Here is a 20,991-nt window from a genome sequence, read left to right on the forward strand (position 1 = left end):
CCTGCCACTGCCAGGACAGTGGCCCACCTTACCCAGTACAACTTTTCCTGGCTGTGAGCATTTCCAAATGCTATCTGTTACCCAAGTGCTGCAGCAAGCATGGGATTGCTTTTATATTTATTTTCCTCCTCTCAGAATTAAAGCTTTTAATGAAAATATAGAAAACAAACACCCTTAGTCTGATTTTGGTAATAAAACCATTTGTTTAATTGAAAATAACACTAACTCTTAATAACTAAGAAAGCAACATCAGGAAGGGATCTTCATGGCCTTTAGTTTATCCTCTAAGTTTGCAAAATATTTCATTTTTGCTAGCAGCTTCTTGGCTTCTTGAAGATCATCTGAAATGAAATAAAACATTACAAGTTTACAGAGGGAGAGGTGAAGTTGCATTTTCAAAATGAATCTCAAGATTTCAGTGACAGCACCTGTTTTAGTACCAAGAGCTGTGACCTGCAAGGACTCAGACTCTGTTAAAACCATGCTGCCTGTTGTTTTAACCTCGGATGGTTTGGGGACATCTCAACTCAAATGTTCCACAAAACACATAACAATAAATAAATGGGAAAATAAATGTGAATGAATACCCTTTAATGACTCCTGTAAAGTGGCTGCAGTATTGATCTACCCACTAGGCAAGACAAATGTTTTTGTTTAAAACGTGTATAAATAGACCAACTGACATAACTGGAAAATGCAAATGAGGACGAGTCTGGTCTGGACAGTGCCAATTCCAAAACTGATACTGAAACAATTTCTGCTCAGTTAAAGGGGAGAGTGGTTTAAGACCTGCAGACGAAGGCAACACCGTCCTTCTCATGGCACAGAGTAACAGAATGTAACTCCTCCTAGGCAGGCCCAGCCAGCACCTCTTTGATGTTCACAGTTACACACACCGACCCACCCCTGACAAATCTGCAGCATTCTGGACCTGGCACACAACCACAGAGGTTTTCTCCCAGCTTCAGAAGCTCGGGAATGGTTCAAGCTTGTGCCTATCCACTGGTTGTAGAATGAAGTTATGTTGATTATTGCACAGGAAGTTCCCAAAACCTTATGCTGAAGAGGCCTGTAGTTACCACACAGCAGCTGTGGCTTTCACTGCAAAGGACAGCACTCACTGCTCTGCAGCAGCTCCAGGACTGCAGAACATCTCCCAGATTCAAGTGTGAAACCTCAGAACATGTCTAAGATCACGTCTGTCCTTCCCAGCATCCTGGGAAACACACAAACAATTTCCTAGCATCTACAATTCCCACACAAAATGATTATTTAGATGCAAGATGAATGGAACTTTTGTACTGGACTTTGCTTTTAATGTGAGTCCTGAATTTCCCAAATCAGCAGGAATGTCAGTTGAGAAGTACTTATTCTAAATACCTAACAAAGCACCCTTGTCAATGCAGTATTTCTATTCCATAGCTCAGGAAATATTTGCCAGTAAGGGAATGTGGAGCTTTATGCATTTGACAGGTATGTATGGCAGCCAAAAACTTCATAAAATCAGGTACCTCTTTCAAAAGCTGCAGTCACCTCTCTGGTCAGTTCCTCTTGTTGAACTGCAAAACAAATTATTTCATTTACTTTTTTTATAGTTAGGATATTTGATACCACTGCATTCTGACTGCCTGTGGCAGGAAAGCTCATTACTAGTTTCAGCCTTTGGGAGCAAAGTGAGTTTTTCATTATATTGCTGCCAATGTTGTTTTAATTATCATTTCAAACATGTATTTCTTTATTTAAACAGGTATACTGACAGCAATTCCAATGCACATCAATGGTCACTAATTTCCCAGCAATCTAGCTTATTTTTGGTGTATCAGTTTACCCTGCTACAGTTAACTTTCTCCTGTGCTACTCAGTTTTTTTTATTCTAGTTATTGTAATTGCTTTTAGCACATAGCTGTTATTGCAAAGAATTAAACATTGCAAAGAATTAAATATATCAAATGTTTTTGGTATCACCAACAATATAAAAAGAACGTTGCTCGTGTAAGGAGAATAACCACTTAATATAATGGCAGCCAGATGAAGAAGGTGAAAGAACTACAATGCTTTTATAAATAACGTTATTTAGTGTGGTCAGACAAGTATTTTATTCAACTTCATTCTTACAGGTTTTTTCTTTGGAACAATTGACTAACCTGATGAAGGTTGAGTAAATTCCTTTTTATTGTCTATATCTATTTATTTTGACATCAGAATAGGTTCTGTTATACACATATTCTCAAGACAGATGTGATGTTTAGGTGCATAAAGAGGTAAAGACAACATTGGAAAAGAGGGGAACAGGGCAGAAGCTCCTGCAGTGAGTCAATTCCAGACTAACACAAATTGAAGACATTACAAGAAATATACCAACACAGCTTAAAGCTTTCAGACTCTTGTTATTACACAAGATTCAGTATATTAGTTCTGTATTCCTCATGTCATAACCTACCTTTAATTAAAGTTTCAATTTCTTTGAGGTTATCCTCGTTTTTGGACTCTGCTAATTTCTCATTAATTTCCATGATTTCCGTAAGGAATGCTGAGTCTGCATCACAGTCTGTCTCTTTTGCTGGCTCCACTCCACTCAGCTCCAGCTTGCAGAGGAAATGGGAATTCGAAAATAAATATTCCCAAATACATTTCTGTGGAAATTATTTTCCTTAATATTAAGTCTTTTAGTGGGGGATCCTCAGATTCATATCCAATAAACCTACAGTGCATAGAGTCAGTCTGAAAATTAACTCCATACATAGGCTGACCATAAAAATCAGCAGTTACCCAAAGCCAAAAAACCATATAAAAGGCTGCCATGGGCCAGACTGAAATTCTGCATGAGCAGCCATGGCCAAACACCACGTGTGATGTGAAAGACAAACGACTGCAAGATGAGTAGCAAATGAGATAATATGCTGATTAATTTTTGGACAATCTTGGTTCTGGTCTCCCTTCAATCGCTGTTGATCCTCTTCAGAGGAATGCAAATTAGCACATTAAGGACTGAATCGAGGGTGGGATCCCTACGAGCCCCAGGGTTAGTGACAGAACACTGCAATACCTAACGGAGACCTTACTAGATAGAGGCCTCGGCTCAGAGGGTTCAGCAGGGTCTGGTAGGCCTTGTTGATCAGGGAAGAGTGTTGCTCAGAGTAGTACTGCTCTTTCTGCAAATGGATGGCAAATAATTGGAAGCTAATAACAAGTGGCAAAATACGCTTTGTAACACGCGGAACCGCAGCGTCCCCACAGCAGCCCGTGTGTGGAACGGAGAAGGCTCTGTGGACCTGGGAGCTGTGGCACTGCGCTCAGCTAAGGCCTGACGAAGCGCGGCGGCCGCTCATCGTCCGCCTCCACCGCAAATCCGTGGCAGAGCCTCTTCTGAGCACCGAAAGACAAACACAGGCGAATCCCCTCACCCCCCGAGCGGGAGAGAGGGGGGGACTCGACACTGCGGCCCCGCGGCGCAGCCGAAGGCTAACGGCGAGTTCCTCCGGCGGCCGCCGAGCCCCGCGGGCCCCTCCCGGCCCGGCTCCCCCGCCCGGCCCGGGGCTCACCGGCGGCCTCTGGCCGAAGCGGTCGGGGTGCACGGCGCGCTGCAGGCTCCGGAACCGCCGCTGCAGCTGCCCCGGGTCGATGCGGAAGGAGCGGTCGCTGCGGGACACAGGGCGGGTGAGACCCGCGGCCGGCCGGGCTCGCGGCCGCCCCGCCCACACTCACCAGTCCATCAGGCGGAAAAGGTCAGGCCGCGGCGCCGGCGGCTGCAGAGCCTGGCAGCCGGGGCAGAAGCGGGGCCCGTCGCCGCTGGGGAGCGCGGCGCCGCAGCTCCAGCACGGCGGCCCCGGGGCGCGGCCCAGCGCGGCCCCGCGCAGCGCCAGGCGCGCCCACCCGAGCCGCGCCCGCAGCACCGCCCGCATCGCGCCCCGCTCCCGGCGGCCCCCGCGCGGGCCGCCCGCTCATTGGCTGCGCTCGGGGCGCGCGCGCGGCGCGCACGGCGTGCCCCGGCCCGACGGCGCGAGCCCCGCGAGCCCCGGAGCCGTGAGTTCGCGTCCCGCTCCGGCCCTGCCCCGCTCCCTGCACTGCCCTCCGCATGCTGCTCCCTCTGCTGCTCCCGGGACGGCCGCGCGGTGCCGCCGGGCACGGGGCCGCAGTGCCCAGTGGGGACGACGGGGCCGCCGGTGCCGGTGTCGGTGCCGGTCCGGGGCAGCAGCGCTCTGGCGAGCAGGGCCGCACGCTGCGAGGCGGCCGCCGGGGCCCGGCACCGCCGTCTGAGCGTTCAGAGGGAGGGTCAGGCTGGATTCGAGGGAAAGCTCCTGTATGGAAAGGGCTGCCCAGGGCAGAGGTGGGGTCACCGTCCCTGGAGGGGTCCCGCAGCCGCCTGGGTGTGGGAGCCGGGGACAGGGGCACGGGGCCATTGGCGGCGCGGCTGCACTCGACGGCCTCTGTCTTCTGCAGCCCGAGTGGCTCCGTGATTCTCTTCTGTCTGCAGGCGGAGCCCGGGGCCTCGCCTGAGCCTGTAAACACCTGCGACAAACGGGACGCGGGAGGGAACTTGGGAGCTGCCGTGATTTTATGGCTCGTAAGGAAATGTAGCGAAGCGATAAGAAGTACACGCTAAACTGTATGGCAACCAGCTAAAAACCCCATTTACGGGGGCTAAGGTTGGAAGGCTGGTGAGCACTGCCGTGTTGGAGGAAGCTGGCTGCAGGGGGGGCTGGGGCAGCATTTCAGTGGAGAAAGAGGCACCACAGGCTGTGAATTTCCGGCTGCTTCTTGCCGCTGGCTGTGCCGGCAGCTGCCAGGGCTGTGGTGTCTGAATCTGGCAAGGTTTTTTTGTACAGGTGTGATAAATCTCTCGGGCGCTTTCAAGAAAACCGATGTGATTTTACAGTTCTTACTCCTTTCGGTTTTCTCTTTGCGCTGGGGACCAGCCGCGGTCCCTGGCTCCGTTCAGGGGATGCTGTCGGAGCGCAGCCCGTGCCTGTATGCCCCAGTGGGAGCGCTGCAGTCCTCGGCAGCAATCGGGGAATGAATCAGGGTTAGTTCAGCTTTAGAACCAGCAGGGCCGCGGTGATTGTCTGAACCTGGCAAAGTTTTGTACACTTGTTGTGTACAGGTGTAAGAAATCTCTCGGAGCCTTTCAAGAAAACCGATGTGATTTTACAGTTCTTACTCCTTTCGGTTTTTTTCTTTGCGCTGGGGACCAGCCGTGGTCCCTGGCTCCGTTCAGGGGATGCTGTCAGAGCGCAGCCCGTGCCTGTATGCCCCAGTGGGAGCGCTGAAGTCCTCGGTAGCAATCCGGGAATGAATCAGGGTTAGTTCAGCTTTAGAACCAGCAGAGGCCGCCCCACGTTGTCTTTTAAAAGGAAAACCATCCTGGTTTGCACAGTTCCTGGGAATTTACGTATAACCCAGACATGCTTTGGTTGTAAGTTTTACATCTTTGAGGCTGAGAATATTGGACATTCATAGTGCAGTGTGTGAGTGTTTGCCAGTTTTGCTTTGCTGTAGTAATTGCGGTTTTTTTAACATTCTCTTTGAAGCCAACATGTCTCGAGAGACTGGAAGTGAAGCACAGCAGTCTCAGAGTGCCCAGCAGACACAGAGTGGTACCAGTTCTTCCAGTGGGTCACAGAGCACTAGTCAGTCTTCCTTAAGTTCTGGAACTCTCAGTTCCTTGGACACTGTTCCCACTCAGGAGCTCCCGTCCATCCCTGAGGACCAGGAATCTGAAGAGCTGGTTCCTCAGCCTTGGGGTCGACTCTTTGCACTTGGAAAAGGTTTCAGCAACTGTGGTAGGTGCATACTGTAATAAATCTCTTGGTTTCTTTGTAGGATCTCAGAAAAGTTCTGAGCAGCTTGCTGAAGAGCAGTGTCTTTTCATTTTCAAGTTAGGTACAAGCAAATTTAGGTATGCAGCTTTTTGCTATAATATTTTATTCCATACTAATTCTCAGATACACAGTTGCCATAGACTTACAGAAATTCTGGGGTGTTCATATTATTTGTCACATGCTTCATTTAAAACAAATTTTATAATTTATTTTATTTAGTCATATGTCTCTATATTGCTGACCATGAACTGAAAAATACCACTGCTAAAGAGGGTAAAATTATTAAAGGATTGGACAAGGTGTGGTGCTTTGTGTGAGTTAAGACAAACTTGATTCTATGGGAAGAATCTTGTCTCTGTTATCCTATCCATTACTATTTGGAATCATTCTGTAGTGCCACAGTTATTAACTTCCTGCAACATTGTCTTCTCTCCCTGCTGCATCTTCCCCTCCTCTGCAGACTGCGTGAATGAGGAATACTGGTTTGGGAGGGACAAAAGCTGTGATTACAGTTTTTCTAAGCTGGGATTGTCTGAGACTGGCTTTTACCAAAACTATAGCAAGAAGCACTTCCGAATTTTCAGGGTAAGTGCTAAAAATATTACCTCTGTCTATTTTGGCAGAATTCAAAAAGAGACTTTGGGGCAGAGATCCTAAAGAAATCAAAGTGTCTTCAGGGCTGACTCCTTTAACATGAATTTTGGCAATACCCCATTAATATGGTTTATGAAATAAACTCAGTCTCACTTCTTGAGCCAACAATAGTAAATTTCTGGTGTATCATGTCTTTATTGTAAAGTCATTTGTTCTTTACTGTCATCTTCCCCACTTTTTTCTCTTTGAGGAAATGGGTCCAAGAAATTCCTTTGTTGCCTACATTGAAGACCACAGTGCAAATGGGACATTTGTTAATAGAGAGCTCGTTGGAAGAGGGAGGAGGCTTCCACTGACACACAACTCTGAAATTGCGTTGTCTGTACAGACCAATAAGGGTAAAATGTGCTTTAACTTCAGTAGATTTTTCATGTATTGGCCAGGAGGTTGTTTCTGCACTGATCTGGGTATGTTTCCTGGGAGCTGAGCTGCTTTGTGTGCACATCTCATTTATAGGTGTTTTAGCACTCACGTAAAAATTATCCATGTCAACCCTAGGAAAAAAACTGAAAAAGAAAACTTAAAGAAATCTGTATCAGGCAGCACCTTACTAGAGTATAAACTTCTGTAGGTTTTTCCTGTTTTTGAAACCCTTTTGGGCTTCAGTAGCTGTGCATATGATGGTGGGAACAGGGGAAACAGACTATTCAAGAAAAGTTGAAAAAAAAACCCAAATGCCTAACCAGATCTCTTTGATCTTTGCTGGGACTTTGAAATTTTTGCACCTTTTTTCCTTAAATGTAATTAATTACTTAAAGATTGTTGTGAATTTAATCCCAAAGTGTAATTTTTCAGCAATAAGATCATCTTGCTAACCCATAGCTAGTATAATTTATAGCATATATTCAGTTTTTCCTCTAGCAGGCAGTATTTTCTCAGTTATATTATTGACTATAAAAGCTCACAAAACATAGCTGTTTGTTATAATAAAAATTTTAAACCTAATAATAGGAAAATGGTCTCCACTTGTCTTCCCAGTGTTTGTATTTTCTGATCTTACGGTGGATGATCAGATGATGTTTCCTAAAGAATTCAGAGAGAAATATATCATGTCAAAGACTTTGGGAAGGTAAGCATCCTTCTTCCCTCAGCAGAAAGGTTAACCTCATTATCATTATCAGTATCTTGTGCTGGAATTATTACCAGTATTAACTGAGCTGCTGTTTTAAAAGAAAAAAAGGAAAAAAAAAAAAGAATGATAACAGGTGAATAAATATGTTCTTTACACCAATTTAAACAGGAAGTTTGGCTTTGTCTCTCTGATTGTTTTGGGGTCTATAACCTATCACCAATTGCAAAAACCAGGTTTTGTTTTGTTTTGGGGTTTTTTTTCTGTGGAATGGAACAAAGTCTTAACATGTTTTTAAAGTTTGTATACTAATTTACTCAGCTGTTGGAAGTAGAAGAAAGAGCTTTATGTCAGAATACAGCTTCCTACAATATCACTATTGAGGCCTTCAGATGAAAAGGAAAAGAACTGTCCAGGAAAAAGGAGAGAGAAGCTATTTTAAATGGAGGCTGTTTTTTCCTCTTCTGGAAACAGTTGTTCAGTGAAGAATGTGGAGGTGAATAATTAGGTAGAAACAAATCCGAGTGGAAAACAGAAGAATTTCTTTCTGTAATATAATTGCTATTTAGTAAAAATACAAGTATTGTCATTTCTGTTCCTCAGATTTGTGCAGTCCAGTGTTAAGAGACCTCATTCCTACGTTCTCGTCTCCTAAATGCCTCTGCATGAAGGAGATGCTGACAGAGCTTGTCCTTCCTACCTGCCAGTACTTCTGGTACAAATAGACTCCTGCAGTTCTGAATGAATGGCCTTGACAACACTTGTGTTAAATAGACTTTCTAACTCTTGGATGTTTCCTGACAACTACTGTAGACTTTACCTGTTGAGCACTTCCTCAGAAGAGGCAATTCAGAAAGTTAGGAAGCAGGCAGCTCCAAGCTATGCTTTCATTTGCCTGCACTTGTTACACAGATTTTTGCCAGAGCTGTGCTCTTGTTTTAGTGGTGCCTGCGGAGAAGTCAAACTGGCATTTGAGAAGAGCACCTGTAACAAGGTTGCAGTGAAAATCATCAATAAACGGAAGTTTGTGGCAAGTGGCCTGAGTGATGAAGTAAGTGTTGTTGTTTGTCTGTCTTGGCCACCTTGCAGCAGTCTTGGAATATTTGGTAACTTCTCCGACTCCTCAGCTATCTTCAGATGAGGCTTTTCTTACTCAATGTCTTCAGTATTTAATTTAAAAATGCTTTTGGTCTTGTATGATGTACAGAATCCTTGTTTTTATTCCTTGACCACATTCCATTGGGTTCATCATTTAGGACTGTTAATGGGATGCATACAGTGGGTGGTGTGGAGTCTTGCAGGGTTTGGTTTTTGTCCTAAAATGCATCAGATAGACACCTCATAACCACCACAGTCTTGACCAAAAATGTACCAATGCAGCTAATTTTGTTGAATGCTCCATCATAATACATTTTAAGAAAACTGAATGAAGCCTTTTGGGAAGGTCTAATGGCAGAAGCCAGAATTTGGAGAAGTACAAGGACAACAGGCTCAAGATGCTGCTGAGAATTATAATTACTAATACATGCCATTCTACCAAACAGACACAGGAGTCTAGCTGGAATGTTGTGGATGGGTTGTGTTTTCCAAGATGATTGATTTGGATTGGAAGAAGAGCAAAAAAATCCCTGCTGAGCTGATTTCATTAGTTGAGCCTGAGCCACGGGTTAGAGAATCTGTTTATGTTATCTTGCAAAATAGGAGAGAGTAGCATGTAATTTTAGGTTGGCCCATTTGCAAAGCATCTTGGAGGGAGAAAAGCTGTTTAAATGCAAGTATATGAGCAAAAAGAATTCTATTTTTTTTTTAAATTTGGAAGTTAGTTGGGGATTTTTAACCTGCAATGAAATTTCATGTCTGGAGCAATATCTTGCTCCAGATAGTGACAGCACTCTGTTTATTTAATTCACTGAAGGTATCTGATCATTTTATGGAAAAAAAAGGTGTATATTATGGTCACTTACACTAGCAAAAGGCATGAAATGATGTCTTTTCTGGTACTGCCTCTTATTTCTCATATGTCTTATTCCAGAACAGCTCTGTCTTACCCAATATGGTATTTGATTCTTTTAATAGAACCCAGGTTTAAACATCAATACAGAAATTGAAATTTTGAAGAAAATAGATCATGTGAGTATTACTGTACATTTTTATTATTTTTTTGCTCCTTCCTGTATGTACTTGTTCAGTTTACTGACCTTAGTGTAGTAATGAAAGAGCAATTTTATCCATTTAGAAATGTGTTAAAGGAGATGTATAATTTCCCTTGTAAATTATTGAATGGTTTGTTGTTTTTTTTTTTCCTTCTTTTAAGTGTATTATCCTAGCAGATTTGAGATTTTAAAGCTTTGGGTAACTGAGATGTAAATTTGAGAAGAAACATCACAGGAGAAGTTTTAACTGAGCCACTGTTGCAGAAATTTGTATTTGATGCATGTTCTTGTAAATGCTGCAAAATAACTAAATGTAAAGACTAGTTTTCACTGGCAATTTCTTGAATTGGTATCCCCTCTTTCCTCTGCATGTAAAACAGATAAAATGTTGAGGGTGTGGTCTGAGGTGCTTGCAAGTCACTTGTGTTAAGTGTTAGTTTAAGTAACCTGGTTTGAAATACTGAAATAAGAACTTGAGGATTAATTTTTACAAATTATTCTGTTTTGTGTGTCTCTGTTTGTGTTCCCTTTTCTGTTAGCCTTGCTTAATCAAGATTAAAAATTTCTTTGAAGCAGAGGATTACTACATTGTTTTGGAACTGTAAGTAACTGTTTCAAAGTAAATGCATAAAATGAAAGGTTTTTTTCATAGCCACAATGAACTGTGGAGGGTTTGCTTTTTTAATTTTGTTTTCCTTTTGCTGGCCTCCACTTTTCTCTAAAACCTTTGTAAGATCAGGAGCTAGGATAACCAGGAGAAATCATCCTTCTATGCTTTGTAGGCACTCAGGGCCTGGGTATTGTTTGCTTTGCAGCTTTTGTGGATTGCTGCTATTTTTTTAAATTTATTTTTGAGCTTGTAAGAGGGGGCTGATCAAAAATCATGTAACAACTCCCAGTGAAGACTCAAGAGGTTGACCTTAACTCAGCCATGCATGTGCTGTGTTTAGGATGTTGCTCACTCATTTTCAGAAATATATTCTTTCTCTGTGGCCAGAATAGCCAAATGTTTTGGTCTTAGTGTTGTCTAATGAGAAGAATCCTTTGGAAGGTATTTGTTGGCTTGTTAAGCTGCACTTGTTTTAGGATGGAAGGAGGAGAATTGTATGACAGAGTGTCAAGGCCAGTCAAGATGAAAGAAAATATCTGCAAGTTGTACTTTTATCAGATGCTGCTGGCAGTGAAGGTACGTAACCGTGAATTCTACCCAAAAAAAGTCACTAAGATGATTTTTTTTTCTGTCACTTGTCATTGCTGAAACCCAAGCAAGCAATCAGCACAGCATTCTTAACAAGTTGGTTTGACAAGAGAGACAGAAAAGCAGAATTCCTACAAAGGTGACACAGAACATGGGTCTGCACGCTGTGCTTGCATGAGATTTGACATTTGAAGCATAATGATTTCTAAGGTGTTTTTTTGTTTCTTTGTGATGGTGTTTTGGTGTGGGTTTTTTGTTTTATTTTGTTTTATTTTCATTTTGCTTTGTTTTTTTAAGAGACAGTCCCATGTTAGGGAACTCTAAATGTTTGCCCTCCTCTTACACAGCCATTTCAGCCATTGCCATGAGAAAAAAAATGGAAAGCTTATAATTAAAAAAAAGTTAATAGTCTGTTTTTCCTTAATTTCCCATGTGTATGTATTTAGTATCTTCATGACAATGGAATTATACACCGAGATCTAAAGCCAGAAAATGTGCTGCTTTCATCTTCTGAAGAGACATGTCTTGTAAAGGTAAGGAAACTTACATTTCATGTTAATGGAAAAATTTGGGAGTGTTCCTTCACATTCTTCTTGATATTTCATTGAACACAGCCAAAAAGATATTATGGAATTAGTCATACAAACCATGTAGTAACTTCAAACATAGACCTTTTTTTTCCATAATTGTAATTTTACTTTTATGGATATTTCAACCCTTACAGTACATATGTATTTTCAAATGTCAGTGATTTTTTTCCCCAATGAAATCTAAATTCTTGAATTACAGACAGCATTCCCACAAATGTCCAGGCTGTGTGGTGACAGTGATCTTTTCTGTGGGGTTTTTTTTGGGAATGGGGGGGGGAATTAGGGTTGTGGATTTTCTTTTGTGTTGTTTTTATTTTCCCCCAGAGAAAGCACTCACTGTATTTGCATGCTAAAATGCTTATTTTTCACATAAACTCTTCTAATAGGCTACAATACCTTTATTCTGTAGTTGTCCATTTATATTCATATCTTAGAGTATTTTTGCTAGTGTAAAGTGTGATCCTTTGTCTTATTTCTCCTTCTTCCTCCTCTCCCATTCTCACTTAATAATGTTTGGGGTGACTTCTGTTCATAGTCGTGTACTGGAACTGGCTTGGAAGGAAGAAACTTAATGCTCCCTCCTGATGTATGTCTACAATATGATGTGTTCTAGTACAGTCCATCCTCATGTGTAATGTGGTGTTACCATTTTTAAATGCAAGATTACAGATTTTGGACAATCCAAGATTCTTGGAGAAGCTTCTCTTATGAAAACATTATGTGGTACTCCCATGTATCTTGCTCCTGAGGTTCTAAATTCACTTGGGACTGCTGGATACAGCCGAGCTGTGGACTGCTGGAGTTTAGGAGTTATTCTTTTTGTATGGTAAGATCTTGTGTAGATGTACCTTCACTGGGCAGTCTTTGACATACGTGGCTTGAGACTTGGCAACTTCAGTGTCTATATGAGGAAGTGAAAGTTTAAAACTCTACAAGTATAAAAACACTACAATAGCAGATGGCCTTAAAATGTGTGATTTCAGTGTTTCATTTGCTACGAGAAATTCAGTGTTATTTAACTTCTTTTCTTTTATACAGCTTGTGTGGATATCCACCATTCAATGAGCAAAATACTCAACTTTCTCTGAAGGATCAAATCACTCATGGAAAATACACATTCATTGCAAAAGAGTGGAAGCATGTGTCAGACATGGGTATGACTCCAGCACAATGGGTAGCACAATATCTACCTCTTTTCTTGTAGTTTTTGTTTTCCTTTATCCTCCTTTCAGCTGCATGGCACATTGTGTGTTAATATGTTTAGTTTTTAAACTTAAATATTTAAAATACTTTTTGAAGTCCATAGTTAAAGCATTAGAATGAGAACATACTTTATTATTGAAGAGATTTCTTAGTAGTATTTAGCATAATTAACCACACAAGTATAGAGTTTGTGGGCACATACATCTATTTCTCCTCTTTTCACTTTTTCTTCTGACTTCATCAAGCTGGTCTACAGACTTAGCCTAAAGATTCTTCAAGTGTTGAACCAAAAATACCAGGAATTTAAGGAGTACAAGTTAGAATTCCAAAAAACAAATGTTCCAAGAGAATCCTTTCATGGTGCTAGTCTTTGAGCTGAAAGAGTCAGTCACATTTGAGGAATCATCTATTATGTTTGGCCCGCTGTAAGTGAAGTAGTCTGTGAAATGGAGTTTTTGCATAGCAAACTAAAATGATAATTACTGTCTGTGTGCTTTTAGTATTTCAGAACATTTTATATGCACAAAATAATTGTAGTATTTAACTTGGACACTTTGTATGTGCAGAGGAGTTTCTAATAAATGATGTCGTCATCCTTTGTCTAATAAACTTATCAAATATAACTCCTTGCTGAACAGTTTGGAGCTCATTGAGTATTAAATCAGACATTAGTGAGAATGTACAATCTTAACATAATTTCCATAGTCCTACTTGTACGTATTCAGAATAATCTGATCGAATGAAAAGTACATCTTGCTGAAATTCCTTTATGGGAGATTTGGAGTAATAAAATACAACATAAATGCCACATTTTTCACAGTGTCTACTAAGCAGCTTCCTAAGAAGATGAAAGTTTATGTTGAGCATGCATGTGTATGTCCTGTCTCTTCTCTCCCACTTTCCCAGATGGATAATCTGCTTTCCAAGACACTGTAAACCAGGATAAATTAAGCTGTCTTTGCTTTTCCACAGTAAAACTGAAGCTTTTAGGGAAGTGCTGAGCCTCCTGTGCATGCTCAGAACATAAACTGTGTATATGCTAAATAAATCTATGGGTAATTCTGGTGTGCTGAGAAGTGTTGAGCCGTGTGCACGTGAAGGAATGATGGTTGCAGTCTGCAGCCCTTCCCATGCACAGCAAAAAGAAAAGGGATCTGCCCAGCCTGCCCTTGTGTGCATTGCTCTGAAGGGGTATAAGGCACATTGTCACACACAGTTTTGGTGTAGGCATATTGCAGGTAATGAATGGATTGATCACATGCCAACCAGCTGATTTTATTGTCTCAGCTCTGGATCTTGTGAAGAAGCTGTTAGTGGTGGATCCAAGCAAACGTCTTACCACAGAGGAGGCCTTGGAGCATCCTTGGCTGCAGGTAGGAATTGGGTTTTAAGTGAAAGCTGAGTTCTTTGAGGGATAACTCGTTCATGTCTTGAGTTTTCAAAGATTTAGTCCCTGCAGAGAGACTAAAAGCAGCATGGAGTAGTCCCCCAAGTACCTCCTGTCAATACAATAAGCAGCTTCTGCATCTTCTGAGACACCTCTTCCCAGAACTCTTTCACATGTGAGATCAAGATGTATTTTTTTAGAGCCCAGGTCTGACTGTGGTAGGATGGATCTCTCCTTCTGAGCATTGGAACAGAGCCCCATCCACTCAGATGTTTGTGTGGGCAGGCAGTGCAGTTTGCTTCTGGCAAGCATCCAATACTAGTTTGTTTTTACTCTGCTGTGCAGGAATAAGTGTCCCTGGTTTGGGAACCCTCTGAGTAGGAAGTGATGGTTTCCCTGCCTCTCTTACAGTCTAGGTTTGAGAAGGATAGTCTTTAGGTGGTCTTTTCTTAATTTTGGCAGAGGTACCCACTGAACCTATGAGCTTTCTTGAATATTTTTGCTTGAAGAGGCTGAAAAATGCCACCCAGCCTACATCTGAGCCGTGCAACAGGTTCTGTTTATTCACACCAAGCACAAGGCTGTTCCTGTTCCCCCCCTGGGAACAGGAGAATTTCAGATGCTTTGGTAAAGAGCATAAGAAATGGGGGAAGCAAGGGAGTATCCCTCAGTGCTCAAGAGCTGATAGTGTTCTGAGACAAAAAACATGTGTGGATTACTCTTTAAAGTGATTAACTTGTCTTGATTATGCTCCTGGGCATCAGGAAGCATTTCCTGGCGTTCATGGGTTTTACTTACTGTAGTTTTGCATGTAACATCTACAATGAGTTAATCAGATATAGATTCTTACATTTGAATTACCAATCTGAACAGAAAAAATACTCAGAAACCATGCAACACTGATTTTAAAAATTGTTGGTATGCATAAGGGGGAAGGGGAAATAGATGACTGATTTAGATGATTTAAGAATTTAAGATATTTCAGTGTATATATTCAAGTTGTTATTAACTTGATTGTATTTTCCATGTAAGGACATCTCTTACTGTTAAGTTTAATTTTGAAGACAGGACAGAAAGTTCCAGAAAGCATTATAGCCATACATCCAGATGTCAGCTAGCACTCAGCTGCTGTTCTTTGAGCTGTTTCCCTTCAGGGGCTGTTACTAAGAGTGCCAGGTGTTCATAGGTGATGTAGACTGCCTGCTTGGAAGGCCAGCATCCAGCACGCTCAGCTCTAAATGTCACACATCTCATACCAGCAAAAGAGCTCCCCCCTGTTCCTGTGAGCAGTGAGGAGTTACTGGCTCCTCTCTCCCTCTTGTGTTGTCTGGAAGTATCGACTTTACAAGTCAGCAGGGTAAAAACCCCATTCTCTCTGTGACCAGCTGATGCCTGTTAGCCCTCTGATGATTTTGGGGGCACGAGGGAATTTTTCAGATACTAGAAGTAAGCATGTTCTGCAGATTTATTTAAACTAGTAGTGCTTTCAAGTTAGTGTTTTCAAAACAGGTTGTTTACTCCATTCTTTGTTTAAATCTAGAACTTTAAAACTTGTTGAGCTGTGTAAACCTAAGTACTGCTCAGTGGAAATGTCTTCTTACCTGTATTTACTTAATAAAACATTTTTAAAGGCATATCAACAATTATTGCTGTTTCTGCCTCTGAAATCTTCACTGAAGTCTTTTGAATGGTACAAGATTAGTTTGGTTGCATGCTGAAGAAAAACCACAGGTCTTTGTTACATCAATGGAAAAATATTTCTTATCTATCAATTCAAGTGTAGCCACAATCAAATCAGGTGACACTGGAAAAGAAAAAAGTGTCAAAGTTCTGTATAGAATTAATGGATATTCAGGTCAAAGCCTTTTTGTAGCACTTAGGAATAGTTAAATAAAAAAGGAGCTACTGCAATACTCCATTGCTTAGGAAAAGGATCCTCTCCACTGCCTTCACCTAAAAATCTCAGTTAAAACAGCTGAAATATTAGGACCTCAATGATCTTTATTTCTAATTGTCTCTAGCAGTGACTGTCCCATTCACTTCTCTTTGACTTTCCCAGTCTTTGCGTTTCCCTTAAATATTCTATATGCTACTTAGATGCTGGGTTTTTTTGCAGGATGAGGATATGAAAATTACATTTGAACAGCTACTTGCTCAGACACGTACCAGTATGAACCCACCAGAAACATCAAAAATGGTATGTGCAGTACATATTTGAAGATTCATATTTGATGCACAGAGAAACTAGCTTTTGAAGTAATCTTTAATAAGAAAATCAGTTAATTTTGAGACTTTAGAGACGTGTACCTTTGGGCTGTATGTGGCAGCCTGCTGGTTAGTTCTGTTTCCTGAAGAGCAGCAATGGATTTCCATGTTTGTCAACACTTTGTTTAAATGTATAAAAACACTTGCCTAGGCTTTAAAGGATTTTTCCTATATTTAGAATAAAATTTTTGAATGTATTTTTTTTAATGGATTCAAGTCACTAATGTTTAGTATTGAAGTACAAATTCTCCTGCTGGTGCAAGGTTAGGACAGCATTATGCCATTCATCACCAGATGCTAATTATGACAATTGTGAACATTCAAGCTAGGAGCAATGTCTTATATGAGAACCATCAAATACAATTAGATGGATCTTGTGAGAGAAACACGGATTAGTTTTTGGTCACGCTGCCTAACACCTCTAGTTCTGGAGGAAGTAAAACTTACCTGGTTTCCTGGAGCCATCCTCCTGTGTTTTTCTTCCAGCCAACCACCACGAGAAAGCGTCCCCATGAGAATGAGGAAGACAATGGCTCTGCTAAGCGTGCTGTTCCTTCTACCTCCTATCAGAAAATGAGGTGAAAAGGAAGAGAAAATGACTTTGTTAATGACAGCTTTTTTATGGAGAGCAGAATTTTTATTAAGAAAAAATCTTAATAATGGAATAAACTGTTGAAGATGTAAAATTTTCAAATAAAAATAACTTTGTAAGACTGAAGTGACTGCTGTGCATGCATGAGAATCTGCACAATTAGTCATGTTCTAGTCCATCCAGCTGTCTGACTGGAGGAAAGTATCAGAAAAACTCCTGAACTAAGTTACTAGCACTTTTTTAGGCTGGCTTCATCCCCACCTACATTCTCTGTTTCTTCTTTTCCAATTTCTAGGTTAGGCATGGAAATAATGCTTAGTCCTAACAGATGAAGAAGGAATACTAAACTTGCTGAGCTTTTGCCTGAGACACAGCATTACCTGACACAATGCTGCCCACAGACTTCTGAGGACACTTAGACTATTCAGTTGAGATGTAGAACTTCTGATGGACCTTGAGGTGCTCTGGGCTTGAGGTAAAGCTCCACAGTAAATGCTGGACTGGCAGAATCACAGCATTGTGCACTGGGATGGGGCTGATTGGCTTCCAAAGCAACAGTTCCCATCTGCATGGTGTTTTAACATGTGTGTACCATGTTTATTTCCCAGAGGAGGGATGAGTAAGAGGAAACATGATAACAAGAGATGAAATAAAGATGTATAAATTCCTGTCGGGGAAGAACTAGGAATTGAACTGAGAGAGAAAAACTTGCTTGCCTGTTAGGTGAAAATTTTAAACTGTGTGCCTTTTACTAAAGGATTATTAACTTCATTACTGACTGAAAGAACAGTTTAGTAACTGTGTTCTCCAACATGCATCTTCTGGTTAAAGGCATCTACTCTAAGACTGTTGATTTGTAAAGAATAAAACCTAATGCATTATGGAATAAACCCATGTCAGGTAGGAATTAAGATATTCATGAGTCACTTTCCTGTATGTGCCCATTGCAGAGATCTTGTGTGTTTTGATATATTTGACATTAACCAATGTTAATGATAAAACGCTGGTTCTTGTACATTGATACCTTTCTTAATGGATTGGATGGAGAAACATCCATGGGCATCTGGATGGAAACAAAACCACTGGTTCCAGTCCACTCCAGATACAGTGGGGTGATGGAACAAAGGTGTGTCTGTCCTTGGGGATTGTCCTTTGGTGCAAATCTGTCGGTGGCACAGCCTCAGGGAGTTCTGGTGCTTGCTGTAGCTCATTTGAAGTAGAAGGGAACACTCAGCTGCCATTTGCTACATAAAAGAATCACAGTATGCAGTGTGTTTGGGCCACATTTGTGTCCTGGTGTACTGCAAAAACCGACACCTTTGGGCTTTGGTTACCAGTTACTTTAAAAAGACCTGCATCATGGTTGATGAGAAAGTAATTCCCTAGCTCCTACTTACACTGTCTAATTGGTTTTAGATAGAAATAGAAAACTTCTATAATTTATTCCTCCATCTATTTTTACATCACACATAGTTGTTAAATAATCAGTAACTGCTTTGCTTGGGTCCTTTCCCAGGGTCCTGACTAAGACCTGCTTTCTAATGATGTCCTAAATTTGATCTCGCTCATTTGATGGCAAACCTTTGGGCTGCTGGCCATGTGTTCATCATTTGATTGCAGAATCTTTCTGAAGTTTCAGACTCAGTTTTTTCTATGGAAGAGTAAATTTCACTAGAGTGAAGTGGCATCCAATTTTCACATAGATAAGAAATTATTTCTTTATCACCTATTATCTGCAGCGCAAGTCTTTAGCATAATCCATTTTGCCTGTTCATTTCAAGAGGCAGGATGGGTCACAGCAGTTGGAAGACTTGGGTTAACCGAAGTGCTGAGCCTCGCTGTGCCCGGCCGGTGCGGTGTCAGCAGTGACCAGCATCACCACCTGCGCTCCCATGCGGGCCCCGCTTACTGTCGAGCTGAGGCTGCCGCTGCTTTTGGCCGACGGTCCCCCGCCCGTATGGCGACAGAGCGGCGCTGGAGCCGTATCCTCCGTGAGGACGGAGCTCGTCCGTGCTGGCGGAGAGGCGAGCGTCCGGAGTTGCCGGAGCCCGCAGCGGTGCGGCCGAGCCGCTGCCCCGCGGCCGGGGGAGCCGGGCGGCAGCCGCAGGACGTCCGGCGCGGGCCCGGCGCCGTCGGGCGGGGGTGCCCGGGGTCCGGGCGGAGCCCAGCCCCGGGGCGGGGCCGGGGCACTGCGGGTCCCGCTCAGCCGGGCCCGGAACGTGGCGCCGGGGGCCGGAGTGGGATCGGCCTGGCGGGGGCGGCGGCGGCCCCGGCCCCCGCAGGAGAAGGAGGAGGAGCAGGAGCGCGATGGAGCAACAGGCGCCGCCGCCCCCGCCGGGGGCCGTGGCGGTGGGCCGGGCTCGGCGGGAGCAGGACGCGGAGCCTCCCCGGGTGAGTTGACGCCGGACGGGCAGCGCTGGAGCGGCCGGGGAGGCGGGAAGGAGCCGCCGGGCCGGGCCGGACGCGGGCGGCGGGGGAAGCTGCGGGGCGCGGGCTGGCCGCTGTCCCGGCGCGGAGCGGGACGGGGCTCGGCGGGGGCGCAGGCCCGGTGGCCCGGGGCGCGGCGAGGGGCCGGGCGGCCGCGGGGCAGCTCCTGGCCGGGCTCCGGGGACGCCAGGCCGAGCGCTCGGCTCCCTTCGCCCCGGGCGCGCTGGGGCGCCGTGAGTGACCCCGCTGCCTGCGGGTCCCGCCGCGGTCCCGGCCGGGTCCTGCGCCGTGCGGAGCGGCGGAGGGCCCGGGCCCGGCCCCGGAGCGGGGGCTGTGTGCCCCGAACGCCGCCGGCCGCCGCTAGCTGGAGCGGGACCCTCGCGAGCAGAGAGCTCGGATGTCGGCATGGGCATTGTGCTCGCTCTGGCGCCCCCGTAAACAAACTCGAGTCTCGCTGAAACCTGCAAAGTTTGAAGGTAAGCGTGTCAGGTGTACTTGGCAGCACTGCGGAGCTCCCTACCCTGCTTCAGTGGTACAGAAAGTTGTTAGCAACTTGGTAATAAGGGCTTTGTCACTGGCAGAACTGAGAACCCGGGGATTGGATTCAGCCAGCGCACCGCGGGTGACAGCAGATGTCACCGATGTCACCGCAGATGTCACCGATGTGGCTCTGCCCATCGCTGAGCACGGATCTGCGATCAGCGGGCGCGGTTAGCCCGGGCAGCAGCTGGAGCTCCCGGAGCTCGGTGCTGCAGCCACAGGGATGCCCCTGGCTGTCGCCAGTAAACAGAGAGTTGAAATCCAGAGAGCCGGGTGCCTGTGCCTTCTTGTCCTTCCTCCTCTTCTCTTCGGGAGTTGTTCATAATTTTAGTGTCTTTCCTTTTTTCTTGGAGGTTTTCACAATCTTAGGTAATATCTCTCCAGCGCTTTCTTCTGGTGTGAAACAAGAGCTCTTCAGGTGCTAATGGAACCCTTTATAGGCTCTTTGAAATGGATATGTGGCAAGTGGATAAATTTCTAAATGGATGAGTGGATGTGCCTTCAAGGTTGCCCTAACAGGTGTTCCTCCAGCGAGGTTACTGTTCATGCCTGGCTTTTGCTGAATTACTGATCCATCACTCCTTCATTGCTGCCTCTGTCTCCCTCTGGCTCACAGACCTATCAGAGGGAAAGGTCTGTTTCCTCATTGATAGTTTGTGGTTTAATAAATTACATATAAAAAAATTATGTATATCTATATATATATAGATATATAAATTATTAATAATAACTAGTTAAAAATTATGTATTGACCAAAAAGTACTGTTGAAATTTAACTATGGATTGCATAGTTGTTATTACAATTTTTAACATGTAGCATGCCTTAAACTAGGGTGGATCTAACTGCTGTCACAATTGCAGATCTCTCCAACCTCAGTATTGAAAGCTCACAACTTTTTTCCATTTTGGAAAAAATCTTTAAGTAAAACCATTTTCTATAGAAAATTTTGTTTAGACTCCAGTTAAGAAAAAAAAATTATTTCCTTCCTGTTGGTAAGTTCATATCATCCTGCCTAAGCCTCCAGTTCTGGTGGTCTTTAATTTCTTTCCACACTATTTCTGTTGAAATTCTGCTCTGTTTGGGGGAAGGTTGC

At 43.6% G+C, this 20,991-nt stretch overlaps 3 protein-coding genes across 9 annotated transcripts in view; 2 read left to right on the plus strand and 1 right to left on the minus strand.

Moving 5' to 3' along the window:
* Nucleotides 1-178: 178 nt before the first annotated feature.
* Nucleotides 179-3,918, minus strand: HSCB (HscB mitochondrial iron-sulfur cluster cochaperone). Of its 2 annotated transcripts, XM_038152848.1 has the most exons (6): nt 3,706-3,918; nt 3,543-3,639; nt 3,063-3,152; nt 2,441-2,585; nt 1,512-1,559; nt 179-341 (listed from the first exon to the last, which is right to left on the minus strand). In XM_038152848.1, the coding sequence occupies exons 1-6, from the start codon at nt 3,900-3,902 to the stop codon at nt 250-252; spliced, it is 669 nt and encodes a 222-aa protein (XP_038008776.1). In that variant the 5' UTR covers nt 3,903-3,918; the 3' UTR covers nt 179-249. The 2 variants fall into 2 exon arrangements, with proteins under 2 accessions (XP_038008776.1, XP_038008777.1); XM_038152849.1 differs by lacking the exon at nt 3,063-3,152.
* An 11-nt stretch (nt 3,919-3,929) lies between these two features.
* CHEK2 (checkpoint kinase 2) lies at nt 3,930-17,888 on the plus strand. 4 transcript variants are annotated; one of them, XM_038152839.1, is made up of 17 exons: nt 3,930-4,023; nt 4,475-4,658; nt 5,529-5,780; nt 6,280-6,404; nt 6,664-6,811; nt 7,452-7,542; nt 8,485-8,593; nt 9,619-9,672; nt 10,235-10,296; nt 10,782-10,881; nt 11,340-11,426; nt 12,146-12,309; nt 12,522-12,637; nt 13,974-14,059; nt 16,190-16,270; nt 16,825-16,916; nt 17,226-17,888. In XM_038152839.1, the coding sequence occupies exons 3-17, from the start codon at nt 5,534-5,536 to the stop codon at nt 17,260-17,262; spliced, it is 1,599 nt and encodes a 532-aa protein (XP_038008767.1). In that variant the 5' UTR covers nt 3,930-4,023; nt 4,475-4,658; nt 5,529-5,533; the 3' UTR covers nt 17,263-17,888. The 4 variants fall into 4 exon arrangements, 3 of the variants coding, with proteins under 3 accessions (XP_038008767.1, XP_038008765.1, XP_038008766.1); XM_038152837.1 differs by having other exon boundaries at nt 4,475-4,564; XM_038152838.1 differs by lacking the exon at nt 3,930-4,023 and having other exon boundaries at nt 4,094-4,658.
* A 1,247-nt stretch (nt 17,889-19,135) lies between these two features.
* Nucleotides 19,136-20,991, plus strand: part of TTC28 (tetratricopeptide repeat domain 28) — a 109,624-nt gene continuing 107,768 nt past the window's right edge. For 2 of the 3 annotated variants that reach the window (XM_038152833.1, XM_038152834.1), the window contains exon 1: nt 19,136-19,321. In XM_038152833.1, the coding sequence (XP_038008761.1) occupies nt 19,238-19,321 (84 nt within the window). In that variant the 5' untranslated portion in view covers nt 19,136-19,237. Of the gene's footprint in view, nt 19,322-19,489; nt 19,834-20,991 lie in introns of those variants that run through there. The other variant, XM_038152835.1, reaches the window with a different exon arrangement.

The sequence above is a fragment of the Motacilla alba genome, chromosome 15 (assembly GCF_015832195.1).
Source record: "Motacilla alba alba isolate MOTALB_02 chromosome 15, Motacilla_alba_V1.0_pri, whole genome shotgun sequence".
Lineage (NCBI taxonomy): Eukaryota > Metazoa > Chordata > Aves > Passeriformes > Motacillidae > Motacilla > Motacilla alba.

Coding starts and splice junctions, on each gene's coding strand:
- HSCB (XM_038152848.1), bottom strand. CDS start 3,902: ATGCGGGCGGTGCTGCGGGCGCGGCTCGGGTGGGCGCGCCTGGCGCTG. Junction 3,640..3,705: donor CTTTTCCGCCTGATGGACTG/GTGAGTGTGGGC, acceptor TGTGTCCCGCAG/CGACCGCTCCTTCCGCATCG. Junction 3,153..3,542: donor GCTTCGGCCAGAGGCCGCCG/GTGAGCCCCGGG, acceptor ATCCATTTGCAG/AAAGAGCAGTACTACTCTGA.
- CHEK2 (XM_038152837.1), top strand. Junction 10,297..10,781: donor TACTACATTGTTTTGGAACT/GTAAGTAACTGT, acceptor CACTTGTTTTAG/GATGGAAGGAGGAGAATTGT. Junction 10,882..11,339: donor AGATGCTGCTGGCAGTGAAG/GTACGTAACCGT, acceptor GTATGTATTTAG/TATCTTCATGACAATGGAAT.